At 36.9% G+C, this 19,381-nt stretch overlaps 2 protein-coding genes across 3 annotated transcripts; both read right to left on the reverse strand.

Moving 5' to 3' along the window:
* Nucleotides 1–9,149: 9,149 nt before the first annotated feature.
* On the reverse strand, nucleotides 9,150–10,960 carry LOC126800521 (calcium-dependent protein kinase SK5-like). The gene has a single exon (XM_050527893.1). It carries the CDS (start codon nucleotides 10,847–10,849, stop codon nucleotides 9,341–9,343), a length of 1,509 nt encoding a protein of 502 aa, XP_050383850.1. The 5' UTR covers nucleotides 10,850–10,960; the 3' UTR covers nucleotides 9,150–9,340.
* Nucleotides 10,961–11,505: 545 nt separating this feature from the next.
* LOC126800545 (probable complex I intermediate-associated protein 30) lies at nucleotides 11,506–14,992 on the reverse strand. Of its 2 annotated transcripts, none has more exons than XM_050527925.1 (8): nucleotides 14,915–14,992; nucleotides 14,675–14,723; nucleotides 14,432–14,545; nucleotides 13,215–13,265; nucleotides 12,897–12,988; nucleotides 12,391–12,471; nucleotides 12,166–12,264; nucleotides 11,506–11,891 (listed from the first exon to the last, which is right to left on the reverse strand). In XM_050527925.1, the coding sequence occupies exons 2-8, from the start codon at nucleotides 14,712–14,714 to the stop codon at nucleotides 11,703–11,705; spliced, it is 666 nt and encodes a 221-aa protein (XP_050383882.1). In that variant the 5' UTR covers nucleotides 14,715–14,723; nucleotides 14,915–14,992; the 3' UTR covers nucleotides 11,506–11,702. The 2 variants fall into 2 exon arrangements, with proteins under 2 accessions (XP_050383882.1, XP_050383883.1); XM_050527926.1 differs by having other exon boundaries at nucleotides 14,675–14,718; nucleotides 14,915–14,989.
* Between the last annotated feature and the right edge of the window lie 4,389 nt (nucleotides 14,993–19,381).

Consider the following 19,381-nt stretch of genomic DNA (forward strand, 5'->3'; position numbering starts at 1 on the left):
TGTGATCCAACTTCATCCTATTCCAACTTAGCGGTGGAGACTTGGAGTGCTTGTTTAGTTTTCACATCCTATCCCAAAACATGTAAATTAAAACCAAATTACAATGACAAGGATGAGTAAACAAAAATTGAAACATTCACACTTTAACTCAAAAACATATAATCTTAGCACGAGTAGTCATAAACTTTACCTTAAATCGAGAAGATCCAACCGTTAGATCTTTTTGAAATTTGGTCACAAACTAATAGACATAATTTCGAACACATCTCCTAAAGAAATCATGATCATTAGAAAACTAAATGATGATGATTTTAGTTGTCGAATTGGATTGACTGCTAATCCAATTCCAGGAATGACGATTGCCGAGAGGGAGCAGAAAGAGGTCGATTCCTCTTTTCCTCCCTGCCTAGGAAAACTGATCAGATTTCTTTCTTATACTATTGGATAAAAGATTGTGATCAAAAGTTAAAGAATTGTACGGAGCTTATTAAACCAAGCAAATTTTTTTTTCATCTTTAATTAGGTTTATGCCACATCTTCTGATAATGTGTCTTTAACTTGGCATGCTTGATTGAGAACTCAGCTTACTCTCAACCACTAACTTCATACTAAAACCGTCAAATAACTCTGAAATTTAGCTAAACTATTTCAAGGCTTTACAATAACATATCGTATAGCCCAAGTTATATATTTTCAGGATATTACATTAATTTAATTGCTTTGAATGCATGGTTGTTGTTTGGTTCTTCAAGGCGATCTCCTTGATTAGAATTAGTCTCCAAATTTGACGGTGTGGAAGTAGTATATTTGTCTTTGAAGAAGAAGATATCAGGTTTTGTACGTAGGTCTCTTTTGTTGTGGTGGGTTTCTTTGTTGAAGACGTTGGTGGTCACTGATCATTGACTAAATTGGGTCCTTGAAGAAAAACATTTGCTGCATAAGAACGTTGTTGAGTGGATCTGTGGAAAAGAAGGAAGATGGTACATTTGACTCTTTGTTGCTCTTATTCTAGAGGAGCCACGTCTATGGCTTGTGGGGTTGTGAATATTTAGAATGTGAACCGAGGATGAGTTACTGTGGCTCGTGAAGGTATGCTCGTTTAGAAAGTAGCAAATAGCCTTTCTAACTGTAAGGAGTCTCGAGATGAATTCGGTATTGCTTTACTTGTCTCTGTCTTTATTGGAATTAACACATGAATTGTTGATTCTAGTGCGTATAATTATATGACTTAGGATGACTCATTCTTTGTTAAGTTGTCTTCTCCATCTATAAAACATGTATCCAATGCCAATGGTGAGTCTTTTCAGATTTTAGAAATTGGGTTGATTCAGATCACACCTTCCATTATTCTTCATAATGGTCTCTATGTCCATTCTTTGTTTCACCGTCTCTTATCTGTGTCTCAGTGAAACTCACAAAACAAGTTTTATGTTACCTTATATCCAATGTATGTTGTTTTTCAGGATTTGTGCACTCGGGTAATAATTGGAAAGGGAGAAATGAGAGGGAGATTGTTTCACTTGGATTGCATGTACGCTGGATAGACATCAGAACCACAAGGTTCAGTTGCTCTAACAGTGAGTTCCGATCAGTTGAATGAAGATTGGTTATGACATCAACGTTTGGGTCATTCATCATTTAGTGTCATGAAGAAGTTCATGCGCTGTTTATTCTATAGGATAAGTGATTCTAGCCTACATTGTGAGACGTGTGCCATTGCTAAGAGTCACCGATCTAGTAAAAATGAAGTACCCAACAATAAAAATGAAGTACCCAACAATAAAAATAAAGTAAATACATCGAGTAAAAATGAAGTACCCAACAATAAGAAAGAGGATGTTCATCTAAAAAAAGAGAGAGACGATTATCTATAGAAATGAGAAAGACGTTCGTCTGAAGAAAAAGAGACGATTGTCTAAAAACAGAGAGAACGTTGAAAAAAGACGATCGTCAAATTCATCAAAATCATCTAAACGTGGAAAGGTGATGCGTAGAGAAAAGACGATCGCGACGAAGCGATGCACCACCTAGGAGGAACACACAAACGTGGAAAAGGATGTGCATATACCTAAAATGAGGGATACTAGAGGAATTTAATCAAGTACAGGCGCACGGCCGACACAAGGAACATGGTAGAGCAAGGAGAGCATTCATCTACGTGAGAACTAGAACATGGGAAAGTGCGAATGTAAAGTGTGCAGGTCATTTTGGAAATTTCCCTTTGGACAAGTGTCCAAAAGAGAAATTTGGGGGCATTCTGGGAGCAAGAAAATATTAGTACCCAACAATAAAAATGCAGTAAATACATCGAGTAAAGACAGAGTGTGAGTAATTGTTGTGGTGAAATGATTACGACAATGAAGGTAACGATGAAGGAGGTAATTGATTGAGACTTGAATGACAATCATAATTCAGTCATTTGTAATTACTAATAAATGCTCAGTGTGAAACTGACACATTAAGGAGACATAAATGTTGTAACCAATGGTAGAATGAATGAGCATTGATGGAAAACAAACATAAGTGCACATGAATGTCTCAATTAATGGTGATCATAAAAACTATTTAGTGACAAAGGAAGAGCTCCACTATATAAAGGAGGGGATAGACAAGAGGTAAGACAACTAATTCTGATTACTTGAATTGAGAACATCTAAGATAAAAACTGACTTTGGCATCTGAGGGTTTTCTGCAGGTACTCCCCCCCCCTCCCCCCTCTTACCAAAAGACGATTGTCCAAATCGAGCGAAGAGCAAGAAAAATGACAATCCACGTCAGTTCTTGTCCACGAGTACTAAATTTGATGAGACAAACGCCTACTAGGAATTTTTCGTCACCAACAGTGACTTAGGTCGTTTTGCTGAAAACAAAAGATGCAGTTTTTTCTGCCTTTACAGCTTTCCATAGTCTTATCCGTACCCAATATGATGCTTGTGTTAAGACATTCCGGTCTGATAATGTAGGGAAATTTGTTAACCATTGGTTTCATGATTATTTTCAATCCCATGGAATTATTCATCAAATCACTTGTCCACAAACACCAGAACAAAATGGGGTTTTCATCTATTAGACATGGGTCGTGCTCTCTTTCTTAGAGTTAATATGCCCAGATATCTATGGGGGAAACTGTGTTATGTGTCTCTCAGCTTATTAATTGTCTCCCATAATCCTCTCTTAAGGGTCGTATTCCATTTAATGAGTTATCTAGTTATGTCTCAATTTCAACTCTCAATACAGTTTATGCCCCTGCCTTTCATTGTGTAGCCTATGCTCATCTGTATAAGAACCAACATTCCAAATTAGATGCTAGAGCTCTTAAATATGTCTTTGTCGGATACGGGACTCATAAAGGTTATAAGTGTTATCATCCTCCCTCCCAACAGTTTTATATCACAATGGATGTTACTTTCAATGAGGATACATGTTATTTTTCATCTACTGCGACTCTTAGTCAATGGGAGAAGAGTGTTTACTTTGAAGATCAGTACAGTGCAGTGACCGAAAGGAGTTTTGAAATTGTTCGTCCATTTGAGGATCATTCTATTGAACCACCACAACAGTCAGTTTTGGAAACTCTTGACATATCGACTGGGTTTGTTCGACCGAACATAAAGACTTTGATCAGTCGAAATGAGAGCATCAACCCGTCGATAGTGCACCAACAAAAGATGTACAAGCTACTTCTGCCACTCCCATCTCTCTCTCTCCATCAGTGGTCTCTCATGTCCATCCTTCGCTTGAGGTAAGTAATGATTACTCTTTAACCAAAAATTATTCTTTGCCTAATAGTATCGCTTCTTTAAATGGTCTTACACAGGTTGAAATATCATCATAGTCATGTTCTACTCCTTCCTCATTTGTTAATCCTTCTATGTCAGCTGGTAATGTTCCCACCAAAACCTTATCCAATTGTTCAACTCGTGGTCAACCTCCAAAACAATATGAACCTACTCTAAGTGCTAAGGTTAAATATCTTATTTCTAATTATGTGCCAGCCCATAAAATGTCTAAACTGTATGTGGCCGTTGTAAATCAATTATCTACTGTGTCTCTTCCTAGTAAAGTACAAGACGCCATGATGGATGAAGAGTGGATGAAGCAATGACGATTGAGATTAGAGGTGGCAAGTGGGCTGAAAAGCCCAACCTCGGCACATGCCCGGCCCGTTAAAAATAGACCTGAGCCCATTAGCGGCCCAGCCCGTCCCGAGCCCATTATTGTAATGGGCCGAGAAATTTTAGCCCATGAGCCTGAGCCCGTTTTGGGCCCGGCACAACCCGGTCACAATAAGTTCATGGGTCGGCCCGTAAACACATAATTTTATATTATTTATATAAATATTTAAACAATTATAATAATGATAATTGAATATTAAATCTTTCAAATATAAACCTCTTGATTATTTTATTATTTTAATTATATTATGTCTCAAATATCATTAAAGTAGTGATAAAAATCCTAGTTTTGACATATGTAACGTTTTAAAAATAAGATTATCAAATGTGTTCTAACTATTATAAATATTTATATAAAAAAATTCTAATTACATAATATTTTTATGTTAATTGTGTCTTATAATCCTAATGGGTCGAGCCAGCCCGCTTCTTGGTCTTGCACAGGCCTGATCCCGACCCGACATGAGATTGGGCAGTGGGCCGGGTTGGGCTTAATATTTATGATATTGGACCGGCTCGTTTGCCACCTCTAGTTGAGATGGATGCTCTTGAAAATAATAAGTGGGAGTTAGTGTCATTAACACCGGAAAGAAAACCATTGGTTGTAGGTGGGTGTATACAATGAAGCATAATTCAAATGGTTCAGTAGACAGGTACAAGGCAAGATTAGTGGCTAAAGTCTATACTCAGAAATATGGAGTGGATTGATGAGACATTTGCACCTGTGGCAAAAATCACACAATTTGGGTACTTCTTTCATTAGCTATGAATCTTGATTGGCCACTACAATAGTTTGATGTTAAGAATGCATTCTTGTATAATATAATGATCTGCATGAAGAGGCTTATATGGATTTGCTTCATGGATATGCAACTTCCACTGGAGAACAAGTGGTTTGCAAATTGAAGAAGTCTCTTTATGGTTTGAAACAGTCTCTAAGAGCTTGGTTTGGCCGGTTCACCAAGTTCATGAAAAAAATCGGATACCATCAAAGCAATTTAAATCACACTCTGTTTTTAAAACATCGTTATGGTAAAGTTATTGCCTTGATTATTTATGTTGATGATACGGTTGTGACATGTGATAACATTGAGGAGATACAAAATTTGCAAGGTCAGTTATCTTCTAAATTTGAGATGAAAGATTTAGGTAGTTTGAAATATTTTTTGAGAATTGAAGTTGCTTGTGGGAAAGACTGTATTATGTTGAGTCAAAGGAAGTATGTACTAGACTTGTTGGAGGAGACATGTATGCTTGAGTGTAAAGCTGCATATACTCTTATTGAGCAAAATCATCGATTAACAGAGTATGTGGACCAGGTACCAACGAATAAAGCAAGATATCAGATATTAGTTGGTCGGTTATTTATTTGTCTCACACTAGACCTGATCTAGCCTATGTAGCTAGTGTGGTGAGCCAGTATATGCATAATCCTAGTGAGGTTGATATGGATGATGTATTTCGTATCTTGAAATATTTGAAGTCTGATCCTGGAAAAAGGATTATTTTTTTCTTAAAACTATCACTTAGATGTTTTCGGTTACACTGATGTAGACTGGGCAAGTAATATTACACACCGTAGGTTTACTTTGGGTTATTTTACATTATTTAGTGGTAACTTAGTCACTTGGAAGAGTAAGAAGTAGAAGGTTGTGGCTCGTTCTAGTGTAGAAGCAGAGTATAGAGGAACACGAGGCCTTTGTGAGATGTTGTGGTTGAGGAACTTGTTAAGAGACTTGGGATTCAAGTAGAGAAAAGCTATGACACTTTATTGTGATAATAAGGCTACAATTGAAATCGCCCATAATCATATTCAGCATGATCGAACAAAACATGTGGAAGTAGAGTCACATTTTATAAAGGAGAATTTGGATAGCCAGATTATCTTCTTTCTGTTTGTCCCTACAGAGGAGCATTTGGCTGATATTCTTACGAATGTTCTTTCTAGTAAAGCCTTTCATAACTCACTTGACAAATTAGGCATTCCAAATTTGTATGCAACAACTTGAGGGGGAGTGTTGGCGTGAGTTATGTGTGGTAATATGATTGTAAATATTGTAATTTGTGGTAAGAGTATTGTAATTAGTTTCCCAATAGGTTTCTTTGTATCTTGTATATTGTCGACTCAAAAGTCACCCTCAAGTATAAGGGTCAAGTTATAGTGTAGTAGGATTGTGAGTAGGGGATGTCGTACTCAAGGGATTGTAAAAACTCTCTCTAGCTAGGAGAACCTAAGGAATGCTAGAAGAATATGCAAATGTAAAAGTCACAAATCAAGGCTCACAAGTGAACCTAAATTCATGGTGGATATATGCAAGATGGTGTAGTGATTTAAATTTGTTTCGGATGTGGAGTTATTTCTAAAAACTAAATGACTACTTAAAATGTAAACTAGGCTATGCTAAACTAGATGTGATGAAATGAATGAGAGTTAGAACTTAAGGTTTCCACCTCCAGCTTCGCTTGTGAACAATGATGCTACTAAATTGAATGATGCCACTCTAACTAGCCAATTTCTCTCCTTGTATCCCTCTTGGGTATGACAAGGGATAATCTCCTTTGTTGGTATCAAGTAACCCCTCTCAGGTGTAGTACTTAACTACTTAAGTCATGCATATGAATCCGGTTAAGTATCAAAGGCATTACCCTAAGTGCATAAAGTTTAGAGATGAAGAAATCATGCAAACCAACCATGTTTATCTCTAAGTGATTGTAGTTCACAACTCTAACATGCACATATGATATGCTATCATCATTCAAACAACTAAGGTTAATCAAGCAAACCAAGCATGTTTATCTCTAAGTGATTATAGTTCACAACTCTAACATGCACATATGATATGCTATCATCCTTCAAACAACTAAGGTTAATCAAGCTTTAATAATTCATCATGTCATGGCAAACAATCATACCCAATTGATTAAGTTTAAACATGAATGTTCAACTTTTGAACTAGCATATTAGAGTGCTAAAGAAAAGTGCATCAAACAAAATATTTATATCAATGTCACACAAGATTGGCTATGGCTTTCACCCTAGCCCCAGCAAACTAACTACTCACTCATAAGCAAATACACAATGTTCAACATGTTTATGAACATCAAAGTAAAGAGATAGTAGAGAGGTGACTAGTGAATCTCAAGTTAGGGATGATGTGGATGAACTCATGGAGGTCTTGACATGGTGGTGATGAAGGTGGTAGTGATGGAGATCCTCAAATGATGCTAGACACTTCTTTTTCCTCCTTGCTTGATGATGGTGTATGAAAAATAATGGATGATGAGGTGATGAAACTTGGTATTTTTAGAATTAGATGGGTAGATGGAAATGTTTTCTTCCTCTCTTTCTCTTGGTGGTGATGGAGATGGTGGTGATGGTGATGGAGGTTTTTGTATAAGAGAATGGTGGTAGAAAAAATAGAGAAAAATGAGAGATAATAGTGTATTGAGTGGGGTGGTTGGTTATGGAAGAAGTGAGTGATAAAGAAAGAAGTGGGTGATCATGGAAGAAGTGAGTGATAAAGGAGGAAGTGTGTGATCATAAAAGAAGTGAGTGATAAAGAAGAAAGTGGGTGATCATGGAAGAAGTGAGTGATAAAGGAGGAAGTGGGTGATCATAGAAGAAGATGTGTGATAAAGGAGGGAAGTGAGTGATCATGAAAGAAGTGGGTGATCATGAAAGAAGTGGGTGATAAAGAAGAAAGTGAATGATCATAGAACAAGTGGGTGATCATGGAGGAAATGAATGATCATGGAAGAAGTGAGTGATAAAAGAGGAAGTGAGTGGATGACTAGATAATGATGGACCTAGAGGTGATGATTACACACAAAATCAAATCAGTTTTTTGCATAATATAGGTATGGATTTTTGGACAATGGTCAACCATGATTTTATGAGAAAGAGAGAAAAGTAGTGTAGTTAAATCTCAACTAAAAAGATGAGATCTAGTTGTGATAGAACAATGTGTTGCTCCTCCATAAAATTAGCCGGAAAATGCATGGCACTACCAAAAATGGTGGTGCTCCGCCATAATAGTGCCACTAAAAGTGGTGGTGTTCGGAATATTACCGGAATTTGACATTTTTCTCTTATTATCAAGATATTCTACAAAATATAGAAATGTATTAGTTTAAATTAAATTAAGCACATAGAATAAGTAAATTCTATGTTTTAGGGCATTATGATATATGAGAATTATGATCCAACATATATTAACTCTATTCGTAAAGCAAAGTAATACAATTTAGAAATTCCCAAAATCTTGTTCTTCTTGCCTACTATGTCTAAGCTAGTAATTACTCATGACTCGAGGTCTCGAGTTGTAGATTGTGTACCGCCAAAGTTTACGATTCCAAATATTTATAGGCAAGTTAAAGTGGATATTTTGACTAGTGTTAGTAATTATCCGCTTGGTTCTCAAATTATGCGTGAGATTCCTCCATAACGTGGAAATGTGCTTACGCCTACTACGAACTCTGAGTAGGCTGATTTCGCCTCATTCGAATCCATCTCAAGAGGATTTTTAATCCACCTCAAGCAAATCTCTCCAGACTCCCCTCATTCAAATATGTCTTGAACGGTTTCGCCGTAGCAAGATCCTTCCTCAAAAATAAGTATGATGATCGACAAGATTCCTTGTGCTAATAACAACGATCTCATAAGTTTAACCCCCAAAACCAGTCTACACAAGTAACACAAGTGTGGGTCATTGGACCTTACTACTAAGGCGCTGCGCCAGAAACACATACGCCGAAGTGCCCGGTACTACATGTATTGGAGAACATGCAACAGCAATTATGAAGCCCATATCTTTCAAATAAGCCCCGCTTTAGGATAATACTTTCCCAGAAATTTTGCCATGGAGAAACTTGGCAGAAATGTGACCTTCAAGTTTATGTGTGGTTGATAAACATGACAAGAATTTAGTGGTATAGTCAATTAGACAATTAGTAACTGCCCACAATTACATGGAATGTTCAACACTTGTGCCTCATTCTCTTAAAAGCTCAGACCTTTTATGAACATAAATCAAAAGAATGTTATTCCAATTTCCAACACATTTTTGTTTTTCCTTACAAGATGATCTGAACCTGAAAACCATTCACACTCATCCTGTGACATTCATATTCCAGTTGCCCAAGTAACATCCCCAAAAACTCCACTCCTAAAGTGAACCCTGTTCAGTTAGTTGATCTCCATTGATATCCACTCCTAGGCCAAAAGCATCCCCCAAGTTTATAGTCCTGGTCATTGTTCTCCTTCCAATGCCTCCATTCCCCTTCCTCATCATAGCAGCAAACTCACCATAATCTATCTGCCCATCATTGTCCTGATCAATCTCCTTGATCATATCCTCCAGATGCACCTCCCCCAATCCAAACTCTACACAAGCTTGTGTGAGCTCATCGATGGTTATGAACCCGCTTCCATCTTTGTCGAAAAATGAGAATGCTGACAGCAAATTCTCCTCCCTCTCCAACTTGTTCAGGTGCACAGTCGCTGCAAGAAACTCCCCATAGTCAATAGTCCCATTGTTGTCAATGTCAGCTGCGTCCATTAGATCCTTGATCTCACTCTCCATCAGCTCAGACCCCACTTTCCTCAGACCCTCCTTCAGCTCCTCAAATGTGATGCTCCCACTGTCATCTGCATCAATCATCTTGAACAGCTCCCTCAGCCCGCCAATCTCCTCCTCGGATAGTCTCTCCGCGATGACCCTCAGCGCCATCTTCTTCAGCTTGTTCATTGCAGAGAACTGCTTCAACCTCGAAAGCACAGCCGAGTCCAGAGGCTTATCGGGAGCAATGGTGTCGTCTATGATCCAAGGGTGACACAACACCTGATGAGCAGTGATTCTCTTTCTCGGGTTCCTCTCAAGCATCTTGGCGATCAAGTCTTTAGCACTGCTGGAAATCGCAGGCCAGGGCTCGGATTCAAAGTCCAACCTCGACTGCAGAATCTGCCTGAAGATCCCAATCTCAGTCTCAGCCCAAAATGGTGGCACCCCACTAAGCAATATATACAAGATCACTCCTGCACTCCACACATCCGACTCAGGCCCGTAGTGCTTGCACAGCACTTCAGGGGCAACATAATAAGGACTTCCCACAACATCAGAGAAGACTTCACCTGGCTTGTAAAAAACGGAAAGCCCGAAATCCGTAGCCTTGAGAGCAGAGTCTTCCTCCTCATTATCGAACAAGAAATTCTCAGGCTTCAGATCACGGTGCATGACACCTAAAGAATGACAAGCTTCCACAACTCCCACAATAGTCTTGATCAGCATTGCAGCCTCCCTCTCGCTGTATTGGCCCTTCTTGACTATCCGATCAAAGAGCTCTCCACCTTTGCAGAGATCCATGACCAGGTGAACAGAGCCGGGGTCTTCATAGGTTCCCCGGATTCTGACAACATGTGGGTGTTCCGACAAATGGTGCATGATCTGAATCTCCCTCCAGACATCTTCGTAGTCTTCTTTGCAGAGGAGCTTGCGCTTGGGGATGGACTTGCAGGCGAAGTCTAGGCCTGTGGACTTGTCAGTGCAGAGGTAGGTGGTGCCAAACTGACCCTGGCCGAGGATCTTGCCCAGGGTGTAGAGATCAGTGAGGTTTTGGGTCTGGTAGGGTAGGACCCATTTAGGGTTGGATGGTGTGGCCGAGCTTGATTTCTTCATTGGTGTAACAGATCTGGGAGAGATGGGGTTGGGAAGAAGAAGATGATGATGACACAGAGAGAGGCAATAAAAAACTGAAGCCTGCAGACTTTCTTGACTAAGATTGGGTCTTTTGTCTAGTCTAGTCTTCTCCTATAACGTGACTCCCATACCACATGTAATAGTCATATTATCTTTTTTTTTGTTATGGTATAAATTTAGTACAGATTAGACCTAGTACTATACTACTAATTAAGATCTCAATTGTACTTATTTTGTATAATAAGTTGATAAGAATTGAACGATAGAGTGGACGATATTAGGTTTGAGAAGGGTGATGACTGATGAGCACCCACGCTGTTGTATTTTAATTCCAGTTTTTTTTTGTAAAAACTGCTGTAAATTCTTTCAATTGTTGCAAGGAACCAACCAGGCAACCACATACAAATCAATTGTACTATAGTTTCTTAATCTGATTGAGATACTTTTGAGAATTATACTTTTTCCAGTTTTGTATATTGATCTTATTCATGCGGTCATGCCCTTATGTTTACCCAAAGTCTTGTACATTAGTCAAGTATGAAGCGCAAATACGTCTGATCATATTATTTATACACAATTGTCAATAAACAGGATGACAGTAGATGTTTTGAGAACTTGTCACTTAATCAAAACAATTAACCTCTTAAGGTTGGGAAATTGAGTTTGTAATCTCAAGAGAATAGGTGGTGTTAGGTACAATCAAATTTTTTGACAGAACTAACCACAGTAGCATTCATATCTTGTGTAAAAATTGTTACTGCAAAACTAAACTTGATACAACCGGGTTTCATTCTCCATGTACCCGGTTTCATTCTCCATGTATCTTACAAAATCACTCTGTTCTTAAAGCTTTTATCCAATCAATTTCGAGTTTGAAATCACCTGGACCAGATCTAGCACCTGGCACACCTCCTTCTGCATTCACCGAGAGAGACATGCCAAGAACGCGGGCAGGATTCATTTCCATCTCAGCGTCTATAACATTCCCTTTCCATGTTGGTAGATAACGAGAAAGAGGGATCTGGAAGATGATGCAAAAATGGGCAGAATTAGATCTGAACAAGGTAGTTATTGCTCCAACAAATGCGTAAGCTGTCACATTGGCCTGGTGTGGTGCTAATTTATTTATGTGCTATTTAGTTTTAGTTTTTGTTCACTCCACATCAGATGACAAACAGTATTATATGCTAGGGAGAATAACATTTACCCTAGTTTTTTGGTACAGAGGCAGCAAATTATGAGAAAACAAACTAGAAAAGGCCCGAGCAAAACACATTGAGATAAGTAAAACTTGCCTTTGCAATGTACCAGTTGTCTTTGGGGACAAAAACAAAAGCCTGCCATATATTATCTTCATCTTGTCCAGGGGAATTTACCCAGTTCTCAGTGTAGATCTGCAAATGCAAGTCTAACCGTAAATTTGGAATAGTGAAAAGAAAAGGAAAAAAAAAAGACGGAAGTAATATGGAAAGTACAAAACCATTCAGCTCTCTCAGTACTTTTAAGATACGAATAATTACCGTAGATATGTAGGATCTTCCATCACCTTTAACTTTTAGTGATATGGTATCATATGCATCCAGATCAATGAAGCCATTAAACTGCAGAAGAACAATGCATTTCAAACTAATGCAAAGTTGCAAACATGTTTTATGTGAATACCAGTATGCTGCAATTATTTCACTCCATAATTTTGTGCTGTTTAAAGCGGAAATACATCCTAAAAAATTATAAACAATTTGCATTGTGGTTGTCACAGATACAAGCAACAATATTCAGGTCCAACTCAAGTCTGAATTTGAAAAACAATATAAGATCTGCATCTTTACGAATCAACAGTTCCAAGAAAAGTAAGAGACTGTCATACATGAAATTCACATCAAGAATAAGAAAATGGTGCATGGCCCTAAAACCAAATAGGAACAATCACATACTGTTATACTTTAAGCCAATTAGGAATAATCATTTAATAACAAAGTGCTACATGATAGCTTAAAGCCCTAAAATGTTGTAAATACCGTTCAACCTTTTTCGACCGCATTCCACAAAAGCCACTCCTGTTCATCTTCCATTTTGAACCCTCAGCAAAATCCGAAGAAAGGTTACCTGAGAAAATACCTGATGCAGAAGGTAAAAGTGAGAATAGATTATTATCTAAGTCCATAACAATCAACTAGTTTATTGAGGTTTCACAAACTTTGAAAATTTCAGAAGTTATATTGGTATCTTAATTTTGCCAGCACGGTCATGACAATGTCTAGCAACTTGTAAAAGTCATCGATTTTTATGCATGAATCAGACTTCCAGAAACTGTGATAGGCTTCCATAAGCATAGAATACTTACCACTGGGTCCATTTCCAGTATCTGTGATTTCTAAAGATGCTGAGGACAACCCTGCAAAATCAATAGACAATTGCAATAGCATACTTTAAGATAGGTGTTGATCACTATCATCCCTTGGAGTTTGATTGCTCAAGTCCAACACATTACTAATAAATCCTCATCAAAATTAACTTAAAGAGCAATATACATGCCAACTTATCTATGGCAATATCATACATAAATTAAAGAAAATGGCCAATGAACTGTTACAACTGCTTGTTCTGGATTTAAACAATGAACTGTTACCTTTTCTTTATCTTGTTAATCAGAAGTTGATTTTCATTTCTGTAACATAATTGTTTGCAGCTTTTGTATATAATTAGATTTCAGCAAGTTAACTGTTTGCAGTTTACGAGTGTATATAAGTTTTATACAAGTTTTGGGACGCAAGGGTCTTAGAACTTGGAGCAAGATAACACTTCATATACAGATTTTTATTGCTCAAAAGGGGTAAAGGTTTAGGAGCCATGTTTAGTCTTCACACAAGTAAATCTCAATAAATTACATTGACATAACTTGTCACATGAAGTGGAACGAAGTGTAGTTCTGACAGATATAGTTATATCCTAGGTTAGAGAAAAACATTATTTCAACAGAAAGGAAAAACTGACTCCAAGTAGTAAAGTATCTTATTAGCAGTTTGTGTTATACACTGTTACATACAGCCAATATATAGTGACTAGAAAGTTAAAACAGTTTTAGATAAACTCTATGTCCTTCACCAGTTGACTTGCCTCCCTCTACTAAAATACAGAGAGAAATCTATGCAATAAATTTTAGTAGCTGAAATACTGGACTAGGATCAGACCGGGATAGATCAGCTGGGTCAAAATGAATTGGCTATCTTGAATACACAAGCAGTGATTCATTACTACTTCAACCACAGTACTGCTCAAGAAGTGTGATATATATCAAACTGCTAATATCATTGATATATATTAAAACCCTCCACTAATTCTTCCTTTTTGTAAAACATTGCATATCATTATCAGCTAAATTGACTACAAACACAAAGTGAAAACTATCATAGAAATCAATTAATCTATCCAAAAAGAAAACACTGCAGGTCTATCAATCTCGACTGTGAATCAGTTCTAATTTCTAAACTGCACATTAATTTTTAAATCCTATCAGCTGATTCATTTACACACCTACAAAGGAGAGATCAAAACATGTACCTCCATATTCCGAATCCGAATACAAATGCCACTTCTTGAGCTCATCCTTGGAATTGAAATTGAAAATATATCTCTCAGTGGGAGGCACCAGGTCTTCAACATTCCATGTGAGAGCTGAAATTGGCATTCCAGGCATAAGAAACAAAACACTGAAGATACAAATATTTTGCTGAAATAGAAATATAGAATAGACAGGATCAAAGCTCGTAAAATGTCTGAGTTACACAAAGAGGAGTAGAATACCTTTCTTGGTTGCGTGCAACAGTGATCGAAACCTGGACATTTCTCTTCACTTAAACAAAAACAAAAAAAATGTCGCACATGTAAAAAACCAGAAACCCATGAACACTAAATCTCGAAACCCAGCAGAGCAAGACCCATCTGCCCCAGACCAGAATCAAGAAAGAGAAGTACAAGATGATAATCACAAGAGGCTTAATCAAAGGTGGAGTTCAAACAGATTGAGGATAGAGATTGGCTTACCAAGGAGTTGAATCCCCAAAACTCTTCACTCTTCACTCTTCACTCTCTCACCGCTTCCGAGTTTACAACTGCAATTTCCTAAATAACATTTGCGTTCAGGTCTTGGCGAAAATCAGTTTATTTACAAAACTACCACTGAGTCGGGTGGGCTTTCGGTTGCGTTGGTGATGGGTGGAGAGATTAGAAAACCGAGAGCCAAAAAAGATTTCGTTTGTTTTGTTTTCTGTTCGGATCTCCAACAATAAAACTATTTTACATAGTTAAAAATGGCTAAATATTATTTTTGAGAGGTGTATTCCAGCAAAAATTATATTTAGTTTTTAAATATTTTTTCTTCCTCTAGCTAGATTATTTAGTTAAAATTATATTTAACTTTTAAATAGCTATTCTGTTAGAGATCTAAATTATCTTAAAAATTGTTAAATTTCATTTTTTTTTTCAAAATGGCTAGGTTGTTGGAGATCTCCTTAGGTTTTGAAGAGATTGTTTTTGCTTCAATTGAACCCATATTGAGAGCTGCGTGATCGTTTTTCTCAGTTCTTCTACTGGGAAGAAACCCCTAATCCCCTACCTTGGTAAGTATTCATTGATTATCCTCATTTATTTTTATAATTTGGATTTTGGAATTTACACTTGACTTCTAATGTTGGTTTCAATTTAGCACTATTGCTTTTTCTCACTAAGAGTTGTACATTTTATTCAATAGGGTTATTGAGTTTAGGCTTTAAGTGAGCTTGATATGAGCTCTTTGTATCTTATTCTTATTATAATTGTGATGCATCTTCGTTATTTTGTTTGGGTAATCGAACATGATGAAACATTCAAATCTTTGAGCAAAAAAGTTAATACTGGTATGTGTCTTTGCAATGCCCTTGTAGTCTCTTACAATTTTTGATGAGCTCTTCATAGATATAATCTGATCTCTTTCATAGGTTTACTTCTTTGTTCTTTAGCTGATATGATCTGAGCTCTTTAATGGTAGGAGCTATGTACTGTGTGGCGATTCAATTATCAACCAAATTCTTCTATTTCCATGAACTTAAGTAAATTAGTTGTAGGATAATCAAACTTGGTCAATAGTGTGGATATATGATCCAACCAAGATTTTTCCCTCTCTATAAGTAAACAGGAAATGAACTGTGGTGGTCCAGGTTGTTTGAATTGAATATTCTCAAATAAATTATCTCTTGGCCATTTTCTATCTTCTCTCCAATTCTCTAATGTGGGAAATTAACTATTTTAGCAATCTGTTTTTACTTTTTTCTTTTCATATTTTGTGTTCCATTTTGAATGTTTGCCTTTGCCATGATCAAATTTTGTTACTGACATGACTTCTTTTTATTCTTGCTATTCAATATTGGTTCATCTTATCAGTTATTATCTATTCTACATTAAACAGTGTTCAATCAAGACAAAGAGCTTTTACTGATGGTACAATGAAAACTTTTACGTTGTGGCGCTAAAGTGACGGCTCAATTGTAGAGTACTCTCAGAATGAGATACTCAAAGTTTAGTTGGTCCGACATTACTATCTTAGTCCCGTTTTTGTTTCAAATGGGTTATGAATTATAGTGCATCTTTGAATGTCTCTCAAGTTTTGTAAGTGAGAGATTATAATGAAGAATATATAGAAACCCAATTGGTTACTCTTTAGTAATAAGTTTTCTTTATTGCATATCATTCATACTTGTGGAATTATAAACTCATGGAATCTCATGAACTTCTAGTGTTAATTATACACACCACAATCTAAAAATTGTCTAGCCTCTAGACCAAAGATTTTCATGAACTTTATTATTGTATTTAAAGATGTTCATTCTTCACCATTTTTCATTATTTCTTTTTATCTATTCTTTACCGATTCTTTTTCCTACAACCTAACATATTTATTCCTATGATCTCATGATTATTTTTCTTCTTCTTTATGTTATGTTCTTCCTTGTATCTTTATACTTATTAAAACTCCATTCTCATATGTGAACACATGTTCAATGATAACAATAAAAATAATGACGATGAAAGAAGTACGTAAGAAGAAAAAAAATTAATAATCATATCAATGTCTCATGAACACCGACTTCGATCTTTAACTTGAAACTTGCTGAACAATTTATTTACTTCCATTTTCTTTGGTACTTATTTGTCGATATATTAAATTTGAAAAGGGTAAATTTTCTTAAATAATTGAGATTCTCTAATTTCTTTATAATATACACACTAATAAATTTGTTTAGAAAAAAATTTATTAAGTATAAAAAAAAAATTAAGATTCATTAATTTCCGTCCAATAGCACCCACGAGGTGTCAATGAAGTCATAAGGCAAACCTAAATACTTAGGACGCACCCGGCCACCCGGGGATGAAACAAATTATCACGGAACCGTGGACTTGTAGTTGAAAGATAGAGTATGCACATTATTCAGTTACCATGCGTTATTTTCTAAACTAACAAAAAAAAGTAGTTTCAATTGTTTTATGAGTACTGAAAAATCTATGGAAGTCGATCAATATCAATTATCTGAATTTCATAAATCAATTTTAATATGTAGAAATAAGCCAAAAATGTGTGGTTGAAATTAGTAATTTTGATTCCTCTGCTTATAAGCAATGAGACATGAAGTGTTTGTTAAGCACAACGCCAACCCACTTATTTAAGAAGCACCAGCTTTTTTGGCTGATAAGTAGAAGGAGGGAGGTACCTTCTTTTAGAAGCCAGAAGCCGCTTCTCAACTGTAGCGGTGTCTACTGTAGATTAATGAAACTTTTAAAAACACCAGCGGTTGCCCTCCTTTCCTTCAACAATTTACCCACTACATCCACGCAAGCTATTGAAGAAGAAAAACCGCTCTTTTTAGTCTTCACACGTAGATCGATGCTTCAGTTCTTCTCTTCGTCTTCTAGATTCAATTCAGAGGTACCCATCGATCTCTCTCTATAATAACTCTTTGTAATAACTGATAAATCATAGCATATATTAAACTCCTAAATCAACAAAACTGGGGATATCATGAATAAGGATTGATATGATAACATATGATAGTGAAGCTTAAGGATTAGATCATCGAATTATCAACTAGGTTTGGTATCTAAATTCTTTTGGCTATCCCATGTTTGGAATTTGCATCGTGAATGCCAGAATCGTTCAATTTGCTGCTATCTTTGTTTGATTATTATTACATGTTAAAGCTGTGATTTCTCATTTAAAATGTTTATCTCACATTTGAATTTGAACCTTTAATGGGAGGCTTTGTCAATATCTTTTTGGAACGGTGGTGGTACGTGTAGCTTTATTGAGTTTATTCTCTAATTTACAACGGTTTGCTCTCTTCATGATTATATCAAGAATGTTCATTTTACTAACATACAGTAATTTTGTCTTTTATTCTTATGAATTATACTTGACTGCTATTAATTATATGTTTGGAATATCATCAGAGAAGTCCATTGTTCCTGTTGTTATGGCAAAGTCGTATTACGTCTTTGGCGGCTATGTACATCTTGCTTGTGGTCTTGCCGGGCTCTCCTCCGGAATGGCTGGTATAGTTGGTGATGCTGACATTAGGTATTATCTCTAATATATTGATAATATATATGATACGACCCGCCCTAAAATATACCCTAATATCGAGGTAGATCGTGCGGGAACCACAATCAAGTGAGATATACCGAAAATTTCGGCATAATCTCCCTTGAAAGTAGTCAACCCAATCTGCAGAAAAAAAAACATTCCCACTAACTCAAATCAAACCTCAACACCTGGAGCCACCATGCTCCCCACACTTTCAACTCCACAAACACAATTCAAAAATATAATTCAAAAAGTATGACAGAAATGCTACGTTCGTTATCTAATCTTGTTGGACCCCAAGAGCTCGTAACTCGTCTTATACCGCAACTGCCCAACCCACTAAGACGACGGGGTCACAATAATCATACAACATTTGGCGAGTCCCTAGTCCTCTCCTTTCTAATCTCTATCAGAACTCTACTAGTACATCCCCTCTCTTCTAGCGAGTCGGTAATATTAATATCACTTATGGTTCATCCCTTCTCTTCAAGTTATGACGGTTCATCCCCTCTCTTCTGATACCCCCGGTTCATCCACCCTCTTCCGGTTTCCCCGATTCATCCCATCTCTTCCGGTTTCCCCCAGTTCATCCCCTCTCTTTCGGTACCTCAAGTTCATCCCTTATCTTCTGGTACTCCCGAGTCACATTCGTAAATGCCAAAGCTAATCAATCCGACTAACAAAGATAACTGAAACCATATCTCGAACGAATACCCCACACTCGGCGTTTAACCGCATACCTTTACCTGACAGACATCCCACGGGCATAACCCTAATTCTGATAGGCGTAATTAACGTCATACAATCATCTAGCAACGAGAATCTATCCTAGAATATTTGTGGCTGCACCCAAACCTCGGTTGGGCTACGTACGTACCCTACATCAGGGATCAAGTCAT

The sequence above is a fragment of the Argentina anserina genome, chromosome 6 (assembly GCF_933775445.1).
Source record: "Argentina anserina chromosome 6, drPotAnse1.1, whole genome shotgun sequence".
In the NCBI taxonomy this organism is placed as follows: domain Eukaryota; kingdom Viridiplantae; phylum Streptophyta; class Magnoliopsida; order Rosales; family Rosaceae; genus Argentina; species Argentina anserina.